This window comes from Pleurodeles waltl, chromosome 8, assembly GCF_031143425.1.
Source record: "Pleurodeles waltl isolate 20211129_DDA chromosome 8, aPleWal1.hap1.20221129, whole genome shotgun sequence".
In the NCBI taxonomy this organism is placed as follows: Eukaryota; Metazoa; Chordata; class Amphibia; order Caudata; family Salamandridae; genus Pleurodeles; species Pleurodeles waltl.
Genome location: NC_090447.1, coordinates 260557419 through 260581330, shown reverse-complemented (window position 1 = coordinate 260581330; position 23912 = coordinate 260557419). Strand labels below are relative to the sequence as shown.

The following is a 23912-nucleotide window of genomic DNA, read 5'->3' as shown; positions in this document are numbered from 1 at the left end:
TTTCTGACTAGCACCATTTTCCTCCGCCATTCTTGAGGGGTGGGAGATAACTTAGAGTGCCAGTTTCTTAACAAGTGAGATCTTGCAACCACAGTGGCGAAAAAACAAGTTTCTCCCACCTGGAAGGGAATCTTGCCTCAGGGTCGAAGCCTAGGCACAACAGCCGGATACTAGGAGTTATAGTATCCTGAGCCATATTTGTTAACATCTTAAATATTCCCTCCTAGTAGTCCTGTATACATTGACATGTCCCAATCACATGTATCCAACCCGCCACCCCTACTGCCTTACAGCGAAAACAGAGATCAGGACAGCTGGGCACCACACGGGACAAGGCTTGCGGAGTTCGATATAATAGCCATTTACTGAAAAATATAATTCAATGCCAATTCGCGCCCCTGAGAACTGAAAAGTTTAGATGATTAATTCTCTCTCAGCACTCACTTGAGAGATCAAAGTCCTCCAGACGAGCCAATTTTTTTTGTCTTTGCCTCCAGATCAACCTTATCCCTGTCCATCAATAGCCTTCTCCAGGACCCGGCACTCCTTATTCCAGGAGGATCAATCAATTCTGAGACTAACACTTTGATGCATTAATGATTAAATTAATATCTAGATCCTTTAGACTGTTTAGCATAATATTATAGGAACCCACCAAAAGAAAATCGTTTTTGCGAACCATCTGGATATTTAAGGGAGTTTCCCAATTGTCATTGATACGGAAATCCCCGATTTGACTAAATCCTGCATGCCTCCCTACTAAGTCTGCATTGAGCTGAGCATCAGAGCGCAACATGAACTGTGTAAGGGGGTTGTTGAAATGCAGATATGGGATTGAATATTTTCTGAAAAAATCTGACTTTCTTTTAAAGAGCCATTTAAGAATCTTTTAACTAACTTTTTGGGGAAATTTTGCCAAAAGTGCTGGATTCCGAATGTCATGCTCCCTACATATTAACTCACAAAAGTTGTTAGGGCATGTTGAACCTTTAAATTGTTCTGCTTTAAAACTAGTGAGCTAATGCACCAAAAAAGGCAAAGTAATAGTCTTTAAAATTGGGCAAAGCTAACCCCCCCCTTTTCTTTATCCCCATATAATGTGCTTAATGCGACTCGAGCCTTCTGATTTTGCCAAATAAAAGGATGAAACATAGACTCCAGTTTTTTAAAAAAGGTTTGTGTTAAAACTCACAGGATGGCTGAGAACAGAAAATTTAATTATGGTAAAACTGACATTTTAATCAATGCAATTCAGCCTAGTATAGAGAGGGGGAGAGACCCCCATTGGGCAAGTAAAGCCTGAGTTTTCGTGAGTAGTGGAGCGTAATTAAGATCATACAAGTCCCCTATATCGGCTGAAAATTAAACCCCAACATATCTCTTTGGCCTGGTATTCACACAGTGTCGTAATTCGGGGAGGAGATTAATAGAAGAGGTGCCACACAAAATAATATCGGTCTTGCTCATATTAATCTTGTATCTACCAATTTGCTCAAATTCGGCAAAAGCACTAAAAGCTGCTTCATGCGAAGTTCGTTCTTCATCCAAAAAACATAATAATATCTCAGCGTAGAGTTTAATCTTTCCCATTGATTTTAAAGGGGGTTGAATCTGACTATTTTGTCTATTTTAATGGCTTAAGGCTCAATTAAAAGAGCAAAAAGTATGGGAGATAAAGTGCAACCCTGCCGAGTCCCTCGTTGTACTTGAAGTTGACCAACACACACGGAATTAATAATAATATTAGCTTCAGAGTTTGAATACAACCTTTGAATTAGTCCAGAGACCTGAGAGGGCACCTTATAGCTAGCCAACACTGCGAAGAGTGTATCTCATATAACCAAATCAAATGATTTTTCCGAATCTAATAAAAGAACGATAGCAGAAGTCTTATTAGAGACAAAATAGTCAAGAGCCTCAGCCAAAAAATGTGTATTAGTTGCAAGTTGCCAACCAGCTATGAACCCATTTTGATTGGGATGCACCAGTTTGTTAACAACCCCATTGAGCCTATTAGCCAAGAGTTTTGTGATAATTTTATAATCTGTATTTAACAAAGAGATTGGGTGATAGGCATTGGGATCTTCCCTGTCCTTATTCGGTTTGGGAAAACTGACCACATTCCCTGAGTGCCATGAATTGGGAGTCTGTCCGCCCCTAAGTAGACCATTAATCAAAGAGAGAAATCACCAATGAATATCTTAATAAATGTTTTATAAAATTCAGCTGAAAAGCTATCAGGTCCACAAGCCTTCCCTGTAGGGAGGTTCCTAACAACCTCAAGGAGTTCTGACTTCGTAAACGGCTGTATTAGAACATCACTGTCCTCTTCTGTAAGACTAGGAATATCCAATTTCCCCAAGAATTCCTTAATTGACCTAGGGTCAATATCCGGAGCATGGCTGTAAATTCATCTATAATGCTCTAACGTAATTTCGTCCATGGCTCTGGGGTCAGTATGTCTAACCCCAGTGACAGGGCATCTCAGGGCATGTATGATATTACCCACTATTCGGTCCCTAGCCTGCCATGCCAAAGATTTGCCTGTAAAATTACTCTCCTCATATACCTTTTGTTTATAAGTCTGAAACACTATATCAACCTTCTTAAGGAAATTGTCGGCCAATGCCTTTTTAACTAATTCAAAAGACTGTCTATTATTTCCCGAAGGAGCCTGTAAATAAGCAACTAAACACCTTTGCACTGCCTCTTCCAGGTCCCTGGTTTGTTGTCTCTGAGAAAATTTGTCTGCTGCCTCCTTGACAATTACCAAGCCCCTGAAGAAGGCCTTAAACGAATCCCAAATTATGGCCAGAGTTGAAGATCCCTGATTGTGTTTGAAAAATTTACTAATTTTATTCTTAAGAGATCTGAATCCATCCCTCATCCTGAAGAACCTGCTGATTGAAAACCCACCTTTTAGTTTGAAACTTGGGGACTTCTGAATAAAGAGATACTTCTAGCACCAGGGAGGCATGGTCAGATAAGCCAGAGTGCCACACCGACTGAGCCTTAAAGTAAAATGTTTTAGATATCAGAAAAAAATCTATGCAAGAGGCACTTTTGAACTGGGTCGAGATACACGTATACTCTCTCTCATGGGGGGCATTCATTCTCCAAGGATCACAAAGCATCAACACTTTAACATAGTCTTTAAAGATTTTGGCAACTCTAGGCTTATTTTGTTTTTTGCCCCTAAAGGTGGTATCCAAAATTGGATCCTGAAGAAATTTAAAATCTCCTCCAATAATAATTTTACCTGATAATTGCAAAAGGGATTGGAACATTCCTACATAGGGAGCAGGATCATCTAACAAGGGTGCATAAAAACTCACGAAAACAAATCTTTCTTAGCAATTAAACAGTGCACCCAACACCATCGTCCTTCGAAATCGCAGCCAAAGTCAAGCGGCCGTCCATTGAGACCTCGCGCTAGAAAGACCGCAACGCCTCTATGGGCTGCTGAGGCTACGGCAACCACCTTGAAATAAGCCATATATTTAAACATATGAAAGCCCACAATTTTTTTGACTGGACTATGAGTTTCCTGCAAAAGAATAACCGAGGGATTAGGGCAGCTACTCTTTCTTCGATTGCAGACCTTTTCCTCCGGTTATTTAACCCATTCACATTCCAGGCAACTATTCTGGATGAACGATTCTAGCTTGCCATTGAGTTCTCAAGAGAATTGAAAAAAAAAATACCTGATCTGAACCTAGTCCAATTAACATTACTCCCTCTATAACATTCTCCATTCTGAAATGCACATAGCTACTATTTAGGGGAAAAAACAGGATCCTACATCCCTTACCAACCCTCTCAACACCCAACCCCAACCCACACCCCCACCCCTGGGTGGCCAGAGCCTGGGGCCCTCCCACCTGAGCTATCCGGGGCCACTCCCCATCCCCCAACCTCACCCTTCTTTAATTGGGTGCCTTGACATTGCGCCCTTCACCATAGACTCGGAAAGGACTACAGTATAAGTACCATAAAGACGCATTTGATTTTCGCTCAATGAAGCCCACCTTTCTGAAGGAGAAATACCCCCCAGTGTCAGGTCCATCCTCCCATCCCCCTCTCTCAATCATCTTCCCCCCCTCGTCTCCCAACCCTCTGCCCGACTGCTTCTGAATTGAATGCAACAAAGTCTTAGCAGCATCAACTGTATGAATTCAATTAGAATGTCCCTGATAAAACACTTTAAGTTTGGATTGCTGTACAAGTCCTGCCGGAGCACCAGCTTTTTGGAAAGCCGGAATCATCCCTTTCAATTCTCTCCTTCGATGTGCAGCGGCCACAGACATATCAGATAAAAATTTTAAGGCGAAATCGCCAGGAACCTGATATATTTTACTCTTAATTGCTTGTTGAAGAATACGTTCCTTGACCCGAGAATCACCAAAATTAATGAGGATAGTTTGAGGATACTTTGCTTGGGATGACTGCACTGCTGGAACCCGATGGGCCTGCATGATCGTAAGATCCAAATGTTTATCGCCTGGTTCAGAGAGAACATGCTGCAGAATAAGGTCCGTGATTAAGTTTGTGACAGTCTATCCATTTTCGCGCCCTTCCGGAATTCCTGCAATTCTCAAGTTTGATCTGCGTGAGCGATTCTCAGCATCATCTAGCCGGATCTGTAAGTCTAACAAATCAGCTTGATATTTTGCCACTGATGGTTTCTCCGAGACGCGTGCATCCTCCAGGTCGGATACTCGCTGTTCAATCTCCTTGATGCATGAGTTAAGTTGCTGTATATTACTCGAAATTAAATTGAGTTGTGATTCTATCTTCTGATTTGCCTCATTTTGTGAGATTTTTAAGGCTTTTAACTCAGACAAGATCTGAAGAAGCAGATTTTCCGAAAGAAAATCGGAGCTTGCCTTGACTCTAGGTCCGTGAGAAAACAAGCCCATTTGAGAGTTCAGCTGATACTGGACCAATTCAGAAGTTCCATTAATGGAGGGGGCCCACCTGTAACACTTATCCCTGACGCAGCAACTGATAGTGTAATACCTTTAAACAGAACAAGACGGAAACAATGAGCAAGGATTGCCACTTTCTGTTTCTGACTTGTTCTAAGATCATGCATTAAGTCAGAGAAATTCTGAGTTATAGGTTTGAACTTTAGAATCTATCAGCAAAAAAGAGGTGCTCAGCCAATCTTGACATTGCTTAAAGGTTTATTGATCCAGTAGCAAATTAAGCACTGTTGTACCAGTATTCTGCATGCATACTATCCTGTTTAATGTCATAATTTCTTTTCAAAGTGAGTTTGTGAAATCTTGAGAGGCATGCATGAGGGAGCGCAAAGATTTGAATGCCTTAGGTTTAATTTATATGTGCAAAAGGTTTGATTTAGGAGTGCCAGATTTTCACAAATGGAGATCTTGCAATTCTACATTTATTTGAGCATTCAAACTATTGTTTATGGTGATACCGTAATATTCAGAAAGAGCAGATTTTATGGTAAAAGCGTGGCCTGGGTGCTCCGGGGCTGGAATCCAATAGAAAGTTTGGAAACACCCACAAACTCTAAAGTTTGAAGGCATTCACAAACTTTTCGCTAACCTGTTTCCACACTGCAAGTGGTCAGACAAAACTTCCTGTCAAGGACAAGAGTCTTGTCAAGGGCAAGAGTAAATTCTGTTCTAAAGATGCCCCCACATCGAACATTGGTGTGATGTAAGTGAATGGGGTTTGCAATAAGCGGGGGGGTGGGGCAGAGTTAATTACTTTGGAGCTTGGGAACCAAGTTCGAGTCTTGCTGTCGGATCAAAACCCTATCATTTTGGGCAAACCACTTATGGCCTCATTACAAGTTTGGCGGTCCCACATCCCTGCCCTATTACAATGTTCCCACCGGTCTGACCAGCAGGAACATTGCAATAGAGCATTTCCTGCGGTCAGATTAGCAGGAACAGAGCTTCAAGATAGTACTCGGATCCATTAAAGGAGCTGAGTGCTACCTCGTAGCACAGAGGAGGACGACCAGCACCCTCTGAATGTGCACTGTTTGCTTTGCAGACAGTGCACATTTTGATAATGCTGGGTCTGGGAGCCCCTGCCATGGGTATGGGCAGAGCAGGGGCCCCCCTGTGGCCCCCAGCTCCCCCTCCTCGCTGCCAGCCTTTCCATGTCAGTAAAACCGCCACGAAAAGGCTGGCAATGGGGTGAGTTGTAATCAGCCAGGTGGGAGTGAGTTCAGCACCGCCCTGGCTGAGTGCAACTCTGACCACGATCATGCCATAGGGAACCACATTCCCGGTGGGGGTGGCAGTCCCCTGGTGGGTCCACCTGCCAGGGTTGTAATTGTGCAGACAGACCGCCCAGAGTGTGGCGGTCCAACTGTCAACGTGAGTGTGGCGGCCCAAGAACTGCCACGCTAATAATGAGGCCCTTAATCTCCCAGGCCTTCAAAAATGAATGTGACCTTGTATAATGTAACTGGTGCTCATGTAAAGTGCTCCAATACCTTCAGTTACAGATGTGCTATACAAAACTGCAACAAAAAAAATATATATACATATATGTATGTAAGGGTATTTTTATTACATTGAATCTAGCGAGGGATCAATGAGGCACTGCTGAAGCTGGAAGCTTAATAGAATTCCCCAACCATTGAAGGCAGAATGATGCTACAAATGTAATTCCTTTCACTGCAGAAACAGGTGTAATCTAGTTCTTATCAGCTGGCAGAGCTGGCTTTAGTGGGGTGCAACTGGTGCAGCCACACTGGGTGCTGACCTGGAACGGGGGCACTGACCTCAGGAGAGTGCTGTGTCAATTTCAAAACACCTGCTGCAGAGTTCCTTGTGCGTCCAACTTTCAGACAGCAATAAAAATGTCAAGATAACTCTTGTGGTTAATGTTCCAGCTGGGGAGAGAGAGATCAGAGTTTTGTCTAGTGGAAGTTTTGACTCACCCTAACGTAATGTCGAGGGTTAATATGCCTGCTACAATGAACAGATCTGTATTTTCTGTGGATAGCTGAGATGATTAGTAAATTCAGCCTTTACTTGCACTTTAAAACAAATGAGATGTGTGTGAGAGAGGGGCTATTGAGAGAGGAGGGAAAATGTTACCATGTTGTAGTGAGGAAATCCAAGGAGGAGGTCAATGTGTGGGGGAGATTGTCACACCAGGTGACACCAGTGTTAAAGCCTGCCCTGCCCCCTGACAGTGTATATCCATTTACAGAGAGTTGCAGATGCTGGTTTATACAGGTCCAAATGTAATTGTCATAATACTTCAAGCAGGGACTAAAAGAGGAGTAAGATGATGCCTTACACTTAGGCAAAACCTTTCCCCGCCTCAATTTGCCAGTGAAAAGCGCATTAGCTACTGTCCCCCTAGGTGAGGAAAAGATGGAACAACCTTATGTGCTTGTCAGAAAGAAGATGAGGCAGGGGCTGAGATCTTGCTCAAGGGAAGAACAATAGAAAGCAGGTATATCTCGCAAGGTATACATTTCTTCTTTTTTCCTTGTCCTTACTAGAGCTCCCAAGACGTCACTCCTTCTTATATGCCCATAGTTTTGCACACAGATAAATTACATGTGGGGGCATATTTAAGAGGTCCTAGTGCCACCTTAGCGCCACCATAGCGTCATTTTATTTTTCTACTAAGGTGCCACTAAAGTGGCTTTTTCCACGTGCCATATTTTCAAAGTGATGCAATGCACTTTGTAAGCCGTTGCCAGGCATAATGTATGCAAGGGGGCATTCCACAGCTAGGAGACCTGCAAAAATGTAGTAGTGAAATTTAAAATGTAACAAATTTCACTGCAGCATTTTTGCAATAATTTTTAATGTCTGCTCAGAGCAGACGTTAAAATTATGCTCCCATAAAAACCTATGGGCCTCCTTGCACTTTGCTACACTATGCTATTGTGCTAATGACCACCATCCATACAAGCTAATGCAGCTCTGTTGGATGCAAGCACTTCAAACCAGGAAATGTTGACAGCCATCTTAGGACTCGGCTTCAGCCGAGTCCCAGTAAAAAAGTAAAAAAGAAAGACAAGCAGCCAGTAACTCTGACCCTTTGGCCTGGTGGTGGGGTCCCAGAGGGACCCCCACAGAGCAAAAAATATTTTTTATAAAAAATAAATTTTTGCAGCGGATTTGCAATATTCTCAGCATAAAAGAACAAGCGTGGGCTCCCGGGCTTGTTTTTTAACGGGCCTTTGGGTGGTCCAGATCCCAGGGGTATTAAGCTTTTTGAGAGTGGAGGGGCCTCTCGCCCCCCCACAGCCCTGGGTACCACGACCTCCCAGGGCGATTTTCATGAGATATGCGGGGGCCTGTGGCTCCCCGCGGCTCCCCACTCTCCAGCGACCACCACCCCCCCAGGGCAAATTCCATTAACTGCTGATGGGAGGCCCATCGGCCTCCCCCACAGCCCCAGGGATCGCCACTTCTCAAGGGCGATTTTCATGATATATATATGCCAGGGGGCCCGTGACCCCCCACCCCTGCGACCCAGGGACCACCACTTTCCTGGGGCAAATTGCATTAACTGTGTTGGAGAGGCTCGTCGCCCTCACCCATAGCCCGGGGAACACCACTTCCCCAGGGCTATGTTCACTTTGGAGGGGGGGCCGCGTGGCCCCCTTCATGGAGCCACTCATCGCCCTGGGGACTGCCACCACCCCACGGCCAGCTCCAGATATCTCCCAGGGTGCCCACACCCGGGACATAGCTGATTGCTGTGGCTTGGCAAAGGCCGTGCGCTGCAGTGGTTGGATTGAAAATTACTATACGTTAAACAAACCATACAACTTCACTGAAAAAAACAAAGGTTACAGGGACATTATAGTAAGAAAATAGAATTTAAAAAAAAACATAGAAATTCACTTAAAAAACAAAGGTTAAAGGACATTATAGTTAGTCTCACATTTTAAGCATACAAAACCATATAAATTCACCAGTTAAAGTTAGAGTTACCTCAGGTAACTATAACTCATGCCCTAAGATAATTCTAAGTGAATTTCTATGTTTTTTTAAAATTCTATTTCCTAACTGTAACTGGCAGTAGATAGTTATAGTTAGGACCATGATTCCATAGAAAAAGCGTTTTTTCACTTTCTCATATCGTTGGCACTGTTTGACACATTCTCACAACATTTTCCAACATAAAGTGTACAGGTGATTCTTGTTGCACATGGAAAGTTTTGGGGGGATCCGTCTAGCGGGGGCAGAGAAAAAGGTGGGTCAACAAAGTTGCGTTTTCCATGTTAATTCCCACACGACTTTTTAGGTGATACAGGCAATTCAAAAAACACTTTTTCTATGGGTATATATACATATATATATATATATATATATATATATATATATATATATATATATATATATATATAACAATTACTGTCCTCGGTTAATTGAAACATGAATTCATGTTGAAAGATTTGGCTTGGGGGAAAATTTAAAGTTGTTGAGGGTTTTATTCGTAAATGAGAAAGTTCCATTGTACACTATGGGCCTGATTACAACTTTGGAGGAGGTGTTAATCCGTCCCAAATGTGACGGATATACCACCAGCCGTATTACGAGTTCCATAGGATATAATGGACTCGTAATACGGCTGGTGGTATATCCGTCACATTTGGGACGGATTAACACCTTCTTCCAAAGTTGTAATCAGGCCCTATATGTCTATCTATATATTTCACAAGAACACCTCATTCACCTCGGCAGCTCATGCACTGTGCCATCTGTATCAGTATTATAGACAATGCTGCGTATATATTTGATGTACACAATGAATGGTGTATAATTATAATATACACTGTGCATAACAAAAACACTTTTAAGCATAATAATTGAGTCCATGTGAATATATACAGGATCACACTGATGTTCTGGTTTCTTCTTTGATCTACTCATTTCAGTCGACCATATTTGATACGTAAGGCTATCTGTCCAAGTACCACTAATAACTGATTGCATGCTAAAATAAATCCCTGGGAACCATTGTTTTGCATTTACCATTTGTATGAAGGTCCCTGTTAAAAGACCGAATGAGCTTTGTTTTCCTTAATGTATCCTGATGATTTGGCACTGATCCAGTCTTCATGAAGCCACAATAGATGCCCCTGGCCTTATATATTAATCTTGGGTACATAGAATGCATTACGAAAAATCCTGTTCTCCTAAAAGCATAATGATGGAGTGAGTCACTCTATGGATTCTTATGATGAGTAACATTTACTGAATTATTGAAAAGTCATTTTTAACTTAAAATGTGTATTTCAAATTTGACTCATTAAGTACCTTTCACACACAAAAATAAACATGTGGGTGTACACTTCCAGCTGCTCACCTAGTGTTGGACATGTCAGTGGGAGGTAGGCATCACAGTTGGCGCATTTCCCACTTCTGTAGTCTTTATAAGAGTCGCACGGGTATGTCATGACGTCACAGCTTTGCTTGAGACTAGATAAATACAAGAAAACTGATCTCTGGTGGTCACACTTCCAGTACTGGGATCCTGTTTATAAAACAACAGACAGCATGAACATACAGACCAATATCCACTAAAGAAACAACTCCTGAAAATTACAGATTTTACATTTGTCATATAACATAATGTGTTACCTGAAGAAAACGTGTCAACATTACATACAAATACAGTGGTTGATATTCAAACATACTTAATTAATTTATCTAAATTGATCATCAAAACAACCGTGTTTCCCCTTACTAGCATTAATATATGTCAGAAATACAAATATGTTGGATACATTCAGGGAACATAAATAAAAATACAGATATCTGTACACTTTCAGTACTGAGATCTTTTTTATAAACATCAAAAGACATAAACCTCACCAGTATCAAGAAAAACATTATTTCCAGCTAATTACCTAATCAAACTCAACAATTGTAATACAATAAACTGTGTTAGCTGAAAGAAGTGTGTCAATAATACATATAAGTCTCATGTTGGCGCTTCAAATGTAGTTCATTAATTTACCCCACTGGAGAATTGACAATACAGATTTAATTTGCATTAATATATAGTTTAGAAAATACAAATAATTTAGCTACTTCTATGGCATATAACGACACAAAATACAAAAATGTCTGCTCTTTCTGAAAACATTTTGAACCTAAAAACTTGTCTACAGTGTTATCCACGTGATTGAAACATATTGGCCTAGATTTACAAACATTTTAAGCAGGGTTTGCAACACAAACATGACACAAACGTGGTCAAAATACTTCTTTTTAAATTTACTTTCCATAGCGAAACATATTTTGCGTTGTAATATTCCACGAAAGTAAGGCAAAACAGCACTGCTTTGCAGAACTCAGCGTCAAGGATGCATTCCTTTGTGTGGTACGTGGGTGTTCCCATACAACCACCCATGGTTTTTGATGCAAAACACTATCTACGAACAATAGTAGTCAAGGTTTTGTTCCAGAAAATAGCCCTCTTTGAAGCAGGCGTTAAAGGAGAAATGCTATTAGGTTTTCCCACTTTTCCCACTTTTGCCGACTTTGCGTATGTGCTGCACTGTGCACAGTCTACAGTTGGCTTATGTGAGCAATTGTCCTGACATCGGACTAACACTTAACATTTGGCATTCTGAACCGTCGGAAAATAACGTGGCTTCATTCTTTAAAACACAGTGTGTCTAAAAGTAACTTCACAAGAAAATACTTAGGGCGCATAGTTCATATGTCTCTCACACCCTTAAAATCCCTCTGTCTGGAGAGAAAAGTGTAATTTGCCCACCCTCCCCCCTTTTAGGAAATATATATATTGTGGGGCATGAGTTCCAGACTTCCGGTAGCGATGAAACACAGCTCCACAACCACGTTGCAAAAACAGTTAGCATATTTCTTGGCACTAGCCGCTTCTGATAGCAAACACTGTTGATGACCAGCAGGGTGCAGTCTTAGCGTTATGGGTGTTGTGGATGTGGTGGATGAAGAGGTGTTAGAGAAAGGCAAATAGTTTATGGCTGGCAGCTTTCAGCAGCTATCCAGGTCATTTAATTGCATTTCTTGGTTGCCTTATAAGCACCAGGGGTACAGCTGGCAGCATAATCTCTACTCCACTGGCTGTAAATGTCAATTCCATCACACGGAGCTTGTTGCTGCATGACTTTTTATTTCTTTTTGACGTACACAAGAAAAACCTGAAGTTCGTGTTCCGCAGATGACATTTTGAAACAGCTACTCACTTATCTGAAGCCTCAGCATCAACGCCCACTTTACCTTTAACGCTATGCGCAATGCTACAAGCGCAGTTTTGAATGGATTCTTTGACAACTTACATAATGGAAGGTAATTCTTGACCACAGACTCTCCTGCACCCTTTCAGATGTTGAGTAAAGGTTTAAGTGTGTTACAAACTAAACCCAAGCAATGTTAAAGTTAGTGATAAGACATGCACCGCATTAACTAATTTACCACGGAAAGAGAACTTCAAACATTGGCAGCAGTTTCAAATGAATGCATGTGACGAGATCCAGTAACCTCATTACTCAAAGGTCATTTTTCCTGGATACAATTAATAACCTTTTTAGGGGAATCTATTCCTAGTCAAGGACATTTTCGCAGATAGAAAAATAACACTCAAAAGCAAAACTGCTTTAAAAAAACATACAGGTACTAAGCACTTCCTCCTTTTTTGTCTATACCACCAGCCTCTTTAAGATTACCATTAATTGAAATACCTGACAACAGGAACCTGGGACAGATTACAGGACTGTAACAACAAACAATTAGACAAGGTGGATGAAGAGTACAGTGATTAAGTGGTTCAGTACTTTTTCAGCCACCATCCCTCTTCACAGTTTTTGCTCTTTGAGGAAATATCACATCAGAACAACGGTACAGCCATAATGCCAATTACAAACGACACATGCATTTGAGACACCATCTCTTTGTGTATTCTCCCTGAACATAAATCGCTTAGGCCCTCATTACTGGTGGGGGAACTTCACCCAAAGGCATAGCTCTAGGTGGAATTCTACCACTCACAATTACAAGTGTCTCTGGACCCAGAATTATCCAGTCCACCTCTGTGGACCTGAAATTTCCAAGCCATGACACACCGGACCTTATTTTGATACTGCAGGGTCTTCAGACTGCAGGCAGCAGCACAGCCAGACCCCCCAAACCCAATCTCTGCAGAAGCATGGGTGAGAAGGCAATGATCCCGCCGGGCAGACGGACACCTGCCTTGAACTCCCAACTTCAAATCAACTAAACACCACCCTGGCCCCCCAAAGCGTTCCCACTAGCACTTTCTCTTGCTTACTTAGAGAAGGTGGGAAATGCCAGTGGATAAAATATCAGTGAAGGACCTGATATTTCAGGGTTCCTGCAGTTATTCCCCATTGTATGGAGAAATTCAGTATGGTAGGAGTTTGGTGCGGGGATTCTGCTCAGAATCCCAGAATTCATCTCTCCTGTACCCCCAAACCAAAGCCTAGTCACTTGTAATCAGGGCCAAAGAAATCAATATAAAAAATATCCGGAGCTTGTAGTGATGGGAAAAAATGTGTTTGCGTGTGTATGTGTGAGTGGGGACTTATCCAGACACTGTATTGCAGATATTGCACAGTGATTCCCCCCTTTGCACAAACTGACAGTGCCATACGAGTACTAGAGCAGCTACCAAAGACTCAGAACTCACCATCTGGTATACCTTAGAAATTGTAAAATGACATCTGAGAATTGCCAATGGAGATTTACCTAACTCTTAAAAAGGATCTTGAGTGACAACAAAAATATCTATATCTTTGGAATGAGTAGCAAAGGAAAAGTTATATTGAGAGTGATGTTACATTATCCAGGGACCACAAATGGGATACATTCAGAGAATAGAAAACTGAGAAAAAGAAAGAAGGAGCATGTACTGTTTCACATAAAATGCAGAAACCACCTGTTGCTGTACAAGAGAACCCAGAGAGAGGCTCAGCCAGACCTAGACATAACACAAGTATGGTAAATGGCCAAGGAGCACTCCTAGATCACTGACTCTGTTTTGTAATGTCATTAACATTAAGAAAAAAAAGTATGACGCATAGGGTAATCAACAACACTTCTCCTAGAAGCTCATGTGGTCGGAGAGATGCAGAGTGTGGAGGAGAGTAAGAAGAATAGCCCACGGGAACAGAGGTTGTAAAAACTCTGCAGAGGCTGAGCTACAATAGTATGCATATAGCACATATCACCCAGATTGATGTAACGTTATGTCAAACCTCCAAGCCAAATTAAAGTGTTTCTGAGGAACTGTTTGGTGAAAAGCCTCAAATGACATAGATATAACCTGCAGTGGATGGAGGTAGCCCAGTGTTAGGAGTGAAAGCATCTCTAGACTGCTTCACACAAATAACCACCTATCTAGAACATGCACTATTTGAAGCCATGGAGACTCAAATATAACATCATTGTGTGAAGCCTTACTAAAGATGTGCTTTCAATATCAGTGTTGGAGTTTGGAAGGAAAACAGCAGAAGGATCTTTGTGTGCTGAAGAAATAAGGGCACATCCATCCTGAGAGCCAAAGAGGATGGACATACCAAGCAAAATCAGTACATTTTCTTCTGAGGTGAATAGCCACAGTGACAACCTGTGAATAAGGCATTTATCCTTTAAGGACCAGATGACCAACATGCCCACTAGAAGATAGACAATTGTTTGATTCAACCAGCTGAAGATTAAGTGAATTACCACATGTAGGACGTTCTAACTCTTGGTCCATTGTTTGTCTGTGTAGACCAGGACCTTCGAACCTGCTAAGGAGGGGGAAACTATGACAGTTCAAACTGAATTGCTGGAAGTGCTTTAAAATGGAATAAGTGGGCCAATTCAAGTAATAGGAAGGTGCAGGACATCCAACAAAATTAATTAAAAAAATGAAGCCGCAAAAAAAGGGCCTCCAGTATAACTGAGATCAGGAACTCACAATCCAGGATGCAATTTAAATTGAGGGACAGTAGATGGCACAACACAAACGTTAGCTGCAGTCTTCCTCACAGGCCTACATAGGTTGAGGATGGCGAAACACTGTAAGCATTTCTAATTCAATGTCTGTGACTTTCTGATCAGTACTACAAGATGCCTCAGAACCTTGCTGACACAATTTGGAGATAGGAACACTGAATGCAGATTCATCTGTAACAAGGCTCTCATGAATTCCTTATGTATTCTGGAGATTTCACCAGATGGGATGCCTACCTGTTTGTAATCCATGTATAGGTCTTCTGTGTCCACCAAACACACTAGAAAATGAAGTGCACTTTATACAACTAAGAAACATAGATTTGCTAGCCATCAAAAGAAGGATGCAACACGGCTCCTCAGCTATGAAGTAATCCAACAACCTAAGCCAATAAAGTTGCTTAGTTATCTATTGGAAAGTGTAAGAGATATTGATGGGAAGGAATACCAGTATGTGCAAACTGGTATTTTTAGTGGATGCCAGGTGCCTCTATGACAGATCATAAGTATACTCTATTGCAATGTAATCTTCCCAACTGGCCAGCTAATAATAAAGGACACAACTTTCTTGAGATTAAGAAGACGAATTCACCCCTTAATAAAACTGCCCTTTTAGATAAAAATGTTTTTTCCCCTTTTAAATAAGGCCCTTCTCCTTCACTGACATTGTAGATCCAGAGTCTAAGGTAGCAAGGTACATGGGAATCGACTCCTAGAGCCATAGATTAGAATGTGAATCTGCAATATGCCTTCAAAGTATTAAAGCTTCTCTTCCACTGCATACAACAAATATTATTTTCTGGAAAGCATAGTCTTGTCTTGAGAAGAGGAGTGGGAGTCCTGTGCCCTGGAAACCTTGTTTCTAAAGAAGGCCCAAAAACCTTTTTTTAAGTTTCCTCAAAAATGCTTCCTTTTGAAAGCTTAAAATCCAAAGAGTGTTATAAATGTCACTGAAACATCACTGTTCTAAGTCTGGAAGTCCACCATGAAAAGGGAATTTATTTCTATGTAACTTCTCAGTAACTAGCCATAAGTAGGATGGGTATGCTCTGAAGTGGGTACTATTGCTCCCTGTGCCACATAATGCAAGCCTAACTCACTGATGAGGTACATTGGGAAAAAACAGGAGTAGATCGATTGTGTTCCTGTGCAGAGCAGAAGTGGAACCATCCTGGGCAGTCCAAGACAGATTTGCCTATGACTGACCCCGCATCCTTAGTGGCACAGTGAGAAAATAATGATTTACCAGAGCTATTATGAGTGGTTGATATTAATTCAAACATTCCATCCATTGAGCAATTCTGGCTTTGTTAAAACACCCCCACCTGAAAAGGCCAGTAAATACACAGCACACTGCTTCATATCTTCACCTAGTATGCACTGGGCTGCACTGAGTCCAAAAGGCACTCACACGCACCACCTCCTGAAGCTAGGAACTATACTGAGACAGGAGTTGTAGCAAGTGCCCGCCTTACATATGTAGCTATGTGCAAAAGATTGGCTAATGTAGGGGGAAGAGCAGGTCATCAGCCAAATTTGCAATTGCTGTAGGAGCATGCACAATGGAGGGTGGGCAACAGCAATGGGACATGTTGTAAGATATAGGCATCCGAGGACTGTGCAGTAAAGCCATTTGGAGCAACAGAATAAGCTTGTTTCTTTTATCCCTTAACCACTCATTGCCCCTTTTCCGATTCATGTATGAGTGTGTGACTCCTCTCGCTCTGTTGTTGTATTAGAATGTTGAGATTGTTTTAACTAAGCTGGCATTTAATGTGTATTCTGTGAGGAGCACACTTCATGAATAAAGGACTTATCTGACCTACTGTGTCCTCATTATTATAGTAACCAATGCTACGTCGTCTCTGCATGCCTCCCAAGGAGACCATCCCCAGCTTGAATCAAACATTCAATATTCATGACTTGTTTGTTTTTCTGCTGTTGGAACAGGATCACAATGGCCTGTCCCTGCAAGAGAGCGACACCACATTGTCTGATTGCAATTTTAGCCAGGAAAAAAGGAGCCTAAGCCACTTGAAAAAAAAATCAAGGTAAAGAAAAGATAGAGGCTTTCTTGAATTTTTGCTGTCTGTCTTGACAGCGTAGCTGTCGCCAAAAAATGTCAGCATCACTAGAGAGGGGCTTTGGCTCCTGCCACATGTTCAGAGCACATGTTTTTTTTGGACAGAAATTATGTACTTCCCCAAAAATGTGTTTTTCATCCAGCTGCCTAAGCTTGAGCTTCAACAGGCACACATTGTAGTGCTAATAACGTGTTTCAGATAACTAGGGGCCAGATCTACAAAGCAGCTTTACGTTTGCAAATGCCCTGATTCACAGAACAGCAGGGCAGCTAGCGAACACACAAATACATTTTCGTATATGTACCAAGCTCAATTTGTAACCTGTTACGGAATAGCAATTTGGGTTTGAGATTCTGTATTAGGAGGGGCGTGTTTAGGGCATCCCTTCCTCATGCAAAATCTCAGTGGTATGTATGCATGCTTTGCAACTAAAATGTGGTTGCATAACATTCACATTTTACCATCAACTTCAAGTAGATGGTAAGCCATTTGTAAATGAGAAGGGGTTCCAAAGGAACACCTTCCCCTTTATTAATGGTTGGAAAAATATTTTTTAAGAGCAGGCAGTAGTCCCATGGACCACTCCCTACTTTTAAAAAATGAAAAGAAAACTTGTCATTTTTGTTTTTGAAACACATCCAGTTTTCCTTTAAGGAAAATGGGGAGCATTTAAAAAAGAAAAGATTGCTTTGTTGAAAAGCAGTCACAGACATGGTGGTCTACTGACCCCAGCAAGCCACTATTCTTGTGATTTTTGCAATTCCCAATGGGTTGCAATCCGAAACCTACCTCATTAATATTGATGAGGTAGGTCTATTTGTGGCTCACTGGGAATCCCAAAAAGCGTTAAAACACACATTTGTACATTGCTGCTTGTGATGACCAAATAGCGATATGCAAAAAATGCTATTTAGTAATTGCAAACACCTTTGTACATCTAGCCCTAGATATTTTATAGTATTTTTGTCTGACAGAAGCACAGATGGTAGAAGGACAGTCCATCTGGCTTGATAGTGTAATGTCACCTGACCTTTTAACATACACTAATATTATCCAACAGCTCTTTACTTCCACACAAATACATATCCATTCCCATGCTATTTACTTGTAATGCTTCACATTACCATACAACATTCCTTTAAAGCCAAACATACTGGAATTGCCAATGCGTGTGGTGTTTAGTTGATGACAAGTTTTGTTGCCTTGTCTTCCAGGAGAAGATCCCTTCAAACGACAGAGGACTGTGAACAGGAAAAAGGTAAAGAAGTAAGAGTGGCTTTAATAAAAAATTAGGGACAGAAAGGCAAGTGCATGGTTCTCAATCAAGTTAGGAGAGTAAAATGTTCAGTAAAAATATCATATGAAAAGGGGGCGTTGCTATGCCAGCAACCAAAATGAACGCTCTGCAGTGGTGTCTTGGCTCAATGGGTCCCCGATATGCAGGTATTAAGCCGAAACTAACATCTGCAGCCATCGGAGCAACAAAAACCTGCACTCTACTGCAAGTGGCATGTGATGTTGCTCTTTATAGGTGCCTGACTGCATGCAATGCATTGGAAAAGGGGAGGCGACTCAGCGTATACTTCAGAGGGCATGTGGCAACAAGGGCCACAGGTGAGCCTGAGGTTTGGGACTGTTGAGCCTCGCTGAGGATTCAACACTGCTCTCCACAGTGGGCAGATTTCACGACACATCATGGCAATTACTGAAGACATCAGTGGGGTTAATTTTTAGCCAACCACACAGCCTTGGTGAGAGGGCCTGATCAAACATTTAGGAACACTGCAAGCCTGTGAAGCGGAGCCCGCATGATGACTATTTCTAACGCCTCCATCACTACCAAAGATCCAGCCTCCTCCCCTTATTCTCATCACCATGCTCTGGAGGCGGTGGATGGTTGTCACAGCAAAGCCAAAGCACTTACCTGATACCTGCATACTGCTCATTGTCTCATGAACGGCATGCAGTTGGTGAGGCAGCACCTGCTGCCCACTCTCCTGCCCAGACAGTAACTGAAGCGGCTGCACATTTGCCGGTCCATCCTGGGACCAGATTCTCAGCTGTGCTTGACCCGGTGCATGCTGTTTACTAATTGGCGCTATGAATAGAGCAAGAAGGGAACCACACACTTGTGCCATGATCACCCACACTCTGCTTTGACATTTCTTATGCCAAAAAACATGCTTCATCATTACCTACACATATGACCAATTGACAATGGTTTGGTGAGACCCAAAAGAGTAAAAGCTTCCCTTTGAGCATCCTAAGGAAGCTGGGCGTACAGGCACCCGTCAGAAATGGAAGGAGGTGCTGCTGGGCCCCATGGACTCGGAGCACCTGGCCAGGACTGCTGCCATTATGACAGAACTCTGCACAGGCTTCCGCTCGAAAAATGCACAATTTGACTCACTCACCAGCTCACTTGACCATATGGGGGAACAGCTAGACTCTAAGAATACCAGACTGGACAATTCAAAGGAACGTATAACTGGCCTGAAGATGGTGCTACGAACACTAATAAGAGGTTGAAAAAGTGGAGCAACTCCTTAAAACTGTGGCAGTTAAGAACAAAGATTTGGAAGAGAGGTCCTGCCTCAATATTGTGAGAAAGGACCTCTTTTGACATGGTTAGCCCTCACTTTTTGCCTGGTATTGGATGTGGTTTTAGAGTTGTTAGTGCCCAGGGCCCCTGATAACCAGGATCCCTGGGCCAGATCTCTTTCCCTAAAACTATTGTGATGCATTGGCACAATTGGAAACACCTTTAGGTGCCACTATAAGACCCTAGTAAATGGTGCTAAGGTACCCAGGGCATAAGGCACTAAGGGTAGGCCCCTTAGGGCAGCAGCGCCGATTTTGCTATCCTCAGGGACTGTGCATCAAAGTGCACCCAGCACTGCCATTGCAGGCTGAGTGTCCTGGTGCAATCCTAAAATATAAAACTGACATGGCACACAACCTGTGTGACCTGTCAACTACACACTGCATGCAAGGTACGTAAGTCACCCCTCTGGCAGGCGTTTCAGCCCTAAGGCGGGGTGCACTATACTGCCTGTGTGGGCATAGATGCAAGATCAATATGCCCCAACTGTGTCCTTCCCTAACCTGGGACATAGTATGAACAGAGCAGCCATTTTACATGCATGCGCAGGACACTGGTCAGTATGCATTTCACAGCTACATGATAGCCACTCTGCACCCTGGGTTGTTTGAGATCAAAACACTCAGAATGATAGATCCAAACTGGTACCAGTATTGTTTTTTATTTCAAAATATATTCAGGGGCCACCTTAGGGGTGCCTCCTGCAAAGGCTAACTAACCTAGCATGGTTGCTGGCCAGTCACAACCAGTCTGCCACCACCAGGTAAGATTCTGGAATGCTGGGGTGAGAGCCTGTGCTCCCTGTGTCCAGAGAACAAAACCCTTCCTGGGCACAGGTGTTACACCTCCTCCCCCAGGATTGTGCACATTTCTGCCTAAGCTTCAAAGGGCTTACCACCCTGAAACTCGACCCCCAGCCCTGCTACTAGCAGCATATGGCGCCCTGTTAGAAATGGGGTCTTCGGTTGGCCGTCAGGTTCACCCCTGTCCAAGCAAGGACCCTCACCCTAGTCAGGGTAAAAGAGAATCACCCTCAGCTAACCCCTGCTCACCCCCTTGGTAGCTTGGCACGAGCAGTAGGCTTAACTTCAGAGTGCTAGGTGTAAAGTATTTGTACAAACACACACAATAACTTAATGAAAACACTACAAAATGATAGAAAATATTTATCTAAACAAAACAAGACAATAACAACAAAAATCAACAATACACAAGTCAAGTTATCAATTAAAAACCAAAAAGAGTTTTAATGTAATTTTTAACACAACGGTAACGCTGTTCACGTGGAAGTGTACCTGGGTGTGTCAAAAATATCCCTGCATGGGTGAGGGTGCGTCAAAAAGGGCTTGTGATGCGTCGATATCACTTACGAGCAAGACTGTGAGTCGTTTCTCCTTCGGCGTGTGTTGTTTCATCTCTCCACAGGAGAGCGATGCATTGATTCAAACCGCATTCTCGGGTCCGAGCAGGCCTTGCATCGTTTTTACACACCCAGCAATGTTTGCATTGGAAATGCTGCTGCACGATGGCCCAAAAACCAGGCAGCACGGGTTGCGATCTCACCAGCCTCCGTCAGCGATTCTGCACGTCGTTTTGCCAGCCGCGTGCGTTGATTTTCAGCCTCGAAGCCAGTGGCACGTCGATTTTTCAGCTGCGTCTCGGAGTTGCGTCGATCTTTTCCCTGCACGGCGGTCTGTGCATGGATTTCCCAATCTTGGTCTGTAAGCTTCTCCTTTCAGGGTCCCATGAACTGGATGGGCACCAGTGGGAGGAGTAGGAGTCTCAGCAGAGGCTCCAAGTGCTGACAGAGAGAAGTCCTTGCTGTCCCTGAGACTTCAAACAACAGGAGGCAAGATCTAATTCAAGCCCTTGGAGAGTTCTTCACAAGAAGGAAGGTGCACAAAGTCCAGTCTTTGTCTTCTAGCACAGGCAGAAGCAGATACTGCAGGATAGCTTCTCAAAGCACAGTCATAGGCAGGGCAGCTCTTCTTCCTCAGCTCTTGAGCTCTTCTCCAGGCAGAGGTTCCTCTTGGTTTCCAGAAGTGTTCTGACGTCTGTGGTTTTGGGTGCCCTTCTTTTACCCATTTTGCTCTTCGAAGTAGGCTTACTTCAAAGAAAAGTCTTTCTTGTTTGTGAAATCCTGCTTTTCCCAGGCCAGGCCCCAGGCACTCCTCCCCTCCCTCCTAGCCCACATGGCTCATCAGGAAATGCAGACTACACCCCAGCTCCCTTTGTGTCACTGTCTAGTGAGAGGTGCAACCAGCCCAACTGTCAAACTGACCCAGACAGGGAATCCACAAATAGGTAGTGTCACAGAAATGGTTTAAGCAAGGAAATGCTCACTGTCTAAAAGTGGCATTTTCAAACACACAATCTTAAAATCAACTTTACTAAAAGATGTATTTTTAAATTGTGAGCTCAGAGACACCAATCTCCACATGTCTATCCGCTCCCAAAGGGAATCTACCCTTTAATCATATTTAAAGGTAGTCCCCATGTTAACCGATGAAAGGAACAGGACTTGCAACAGTGAAAAACAAATTTGGCAGTATTTCACTGTCAGGACATATAAAACACATTACTATGGTGGTCATTCTGACCCTGGCGGGCGGCGGTCGTCAATCAGCCGCCACGCGGTCAAAAGACCACTGCCGGCATTCCGACCTTCCCGCTGGGCCGGCGGGCGCTAACCATGTTAGCGCCCGCTGGCCCAGCGGGAAGGAGGGCTGCAACACAGAAGCCGGCTCCGAATGGAGCCGGCGGTGTTGCGGCCGGGCGACGGGTGCAGCTGCACCCGTCGTGCTTTTCACTGTCTGCTAGGCAGACAGTGAAAAGCCGTCCGGGGCCCTGTTAGGGGGTCCCTGCACTGCCCATGCCATTGGCATGGGCAGTGCAGGGGCCCCCAGGGGCCCCAGGACACCCGTTCCCGCCAGCCTCTTCCTGGCGGTGAAAACCGCCAGAAACAAGCTGGCGGGAAGGGGGTCAGAATCCCCAGGGCAGCGCTGCTTGCAGCGCTGCCCTGGCGGATTCGCCCAGCCAGGGGTAAACCGGCGGGAAACCGCCGGCCCCGGTTTTCTGACCGCGGCTTTACCGCCGCGGTCAGAATGGGCTGGGAAGCACCGCCAGCCTGTTGGCGGTGCTTCTGTCATTCGCGGCCCTGGCGGTTTTTACCGCCAGGGTCGGAATGACCCCCTATATGTCCTACCGAACCATACACTGCACCCTGCCCTTGGGGCTACCTAGGGCCTACTTTAGGGGTGACTTACATGTAAGAAAATGGAAGGTTTAGGCCTTTGAAGTGGGTACACTTGCCAAGTCGAATTTACAGTTTAAAACTGCACACTCAGACACTGCAGTGGCAGGTCTGAGCCATGTTTACAGAGCTACTAATGTGGGTAGCACAACCAGTGCTGCAGGCCCACTAGTAACATTTGATTTATAGGGCATGGGCACCACTAGTGCACTGTACTGGGGACTTACTAGTAAATCAAATATGCCAATCATGGATGAATCAATTACATACACATTGTTTATGGGAGCACTTGCACTTTAGCACTGGTTAGCAGTGGTAAAGTGCCCAGAGTAACAAAAACAGCAAAAACAGAGTCCAGCACACATCAACAACCTGGGAAACAGAGGTAAAAAGTTAAGGGAGACCACGCCAAGGATGAATAGTCTAACACGCCCCTATTGCAAACCCATACTTTTGGCAGGGGCAACGGTGGGAAAATGCACAAAAGACAGGGGGAGTGGCCAGCTTGCACCACCCCTAAGGTGCTGTATGTGAGGTGACCGCTCCATTTCATCTTGCATGGTAGGGAGATACCCAATCAGGGATAGGGAAGTGACCTCTGCCCACGGGAAGTGGCCACATAGTGAGTGTAGCCACCATAAGGTAGATGACCCATTGGTTGCTACTAGGTACTCCCCCAAACGCCCACTAAATGCAGTATTTTGTGGGTACCTCTAGACCTGCAGATCAGATTCCAAGGACATTAGAAGGCTTTAACAAAGAAGACCCAAGGCTCGAGAACTACATTCCTGCTACACAGTGAAAATGGAGCCAAACCCTGCCTGCTGCACCCAGAACTGGAAAACAATTGCTGCTGAGGGGCGGCACGAACACCGGAGGGACTCTACAAAACCATAAAGGACCTCCATCCTTCTACAAATCACCAGAGCTCTCCCTCCAGAGTGAAGCCATCACCCGCTGCAACAAAGAAGCAAAAGACCAGTGAAATCCAGTTCACTGACCGG

At 43.6% G+C, this 23912-nt stretch overlaps 1 protein-coding gene across 1 annotated transcript in view; it reads right to left on the bottom strand.

Annotated features, from left to right (window-relative positions):
- LIPI (lipase I) overlaps positions 1-23912 on the bottom strand; it is a 170390-nt gene that overhangs the window by 58620 nt on the left and 87858 nt on the right. The window contains exon 6 of the mRNA XM_069204123.1: positions 10330-10497. Within this exon, the coding sequence (XP_069060224.1) occupies positions 10330-10497 (168 nt within the window). The remainder of the gene's footprint in view (positions 1-10329; positions 10498-23912) is intronic.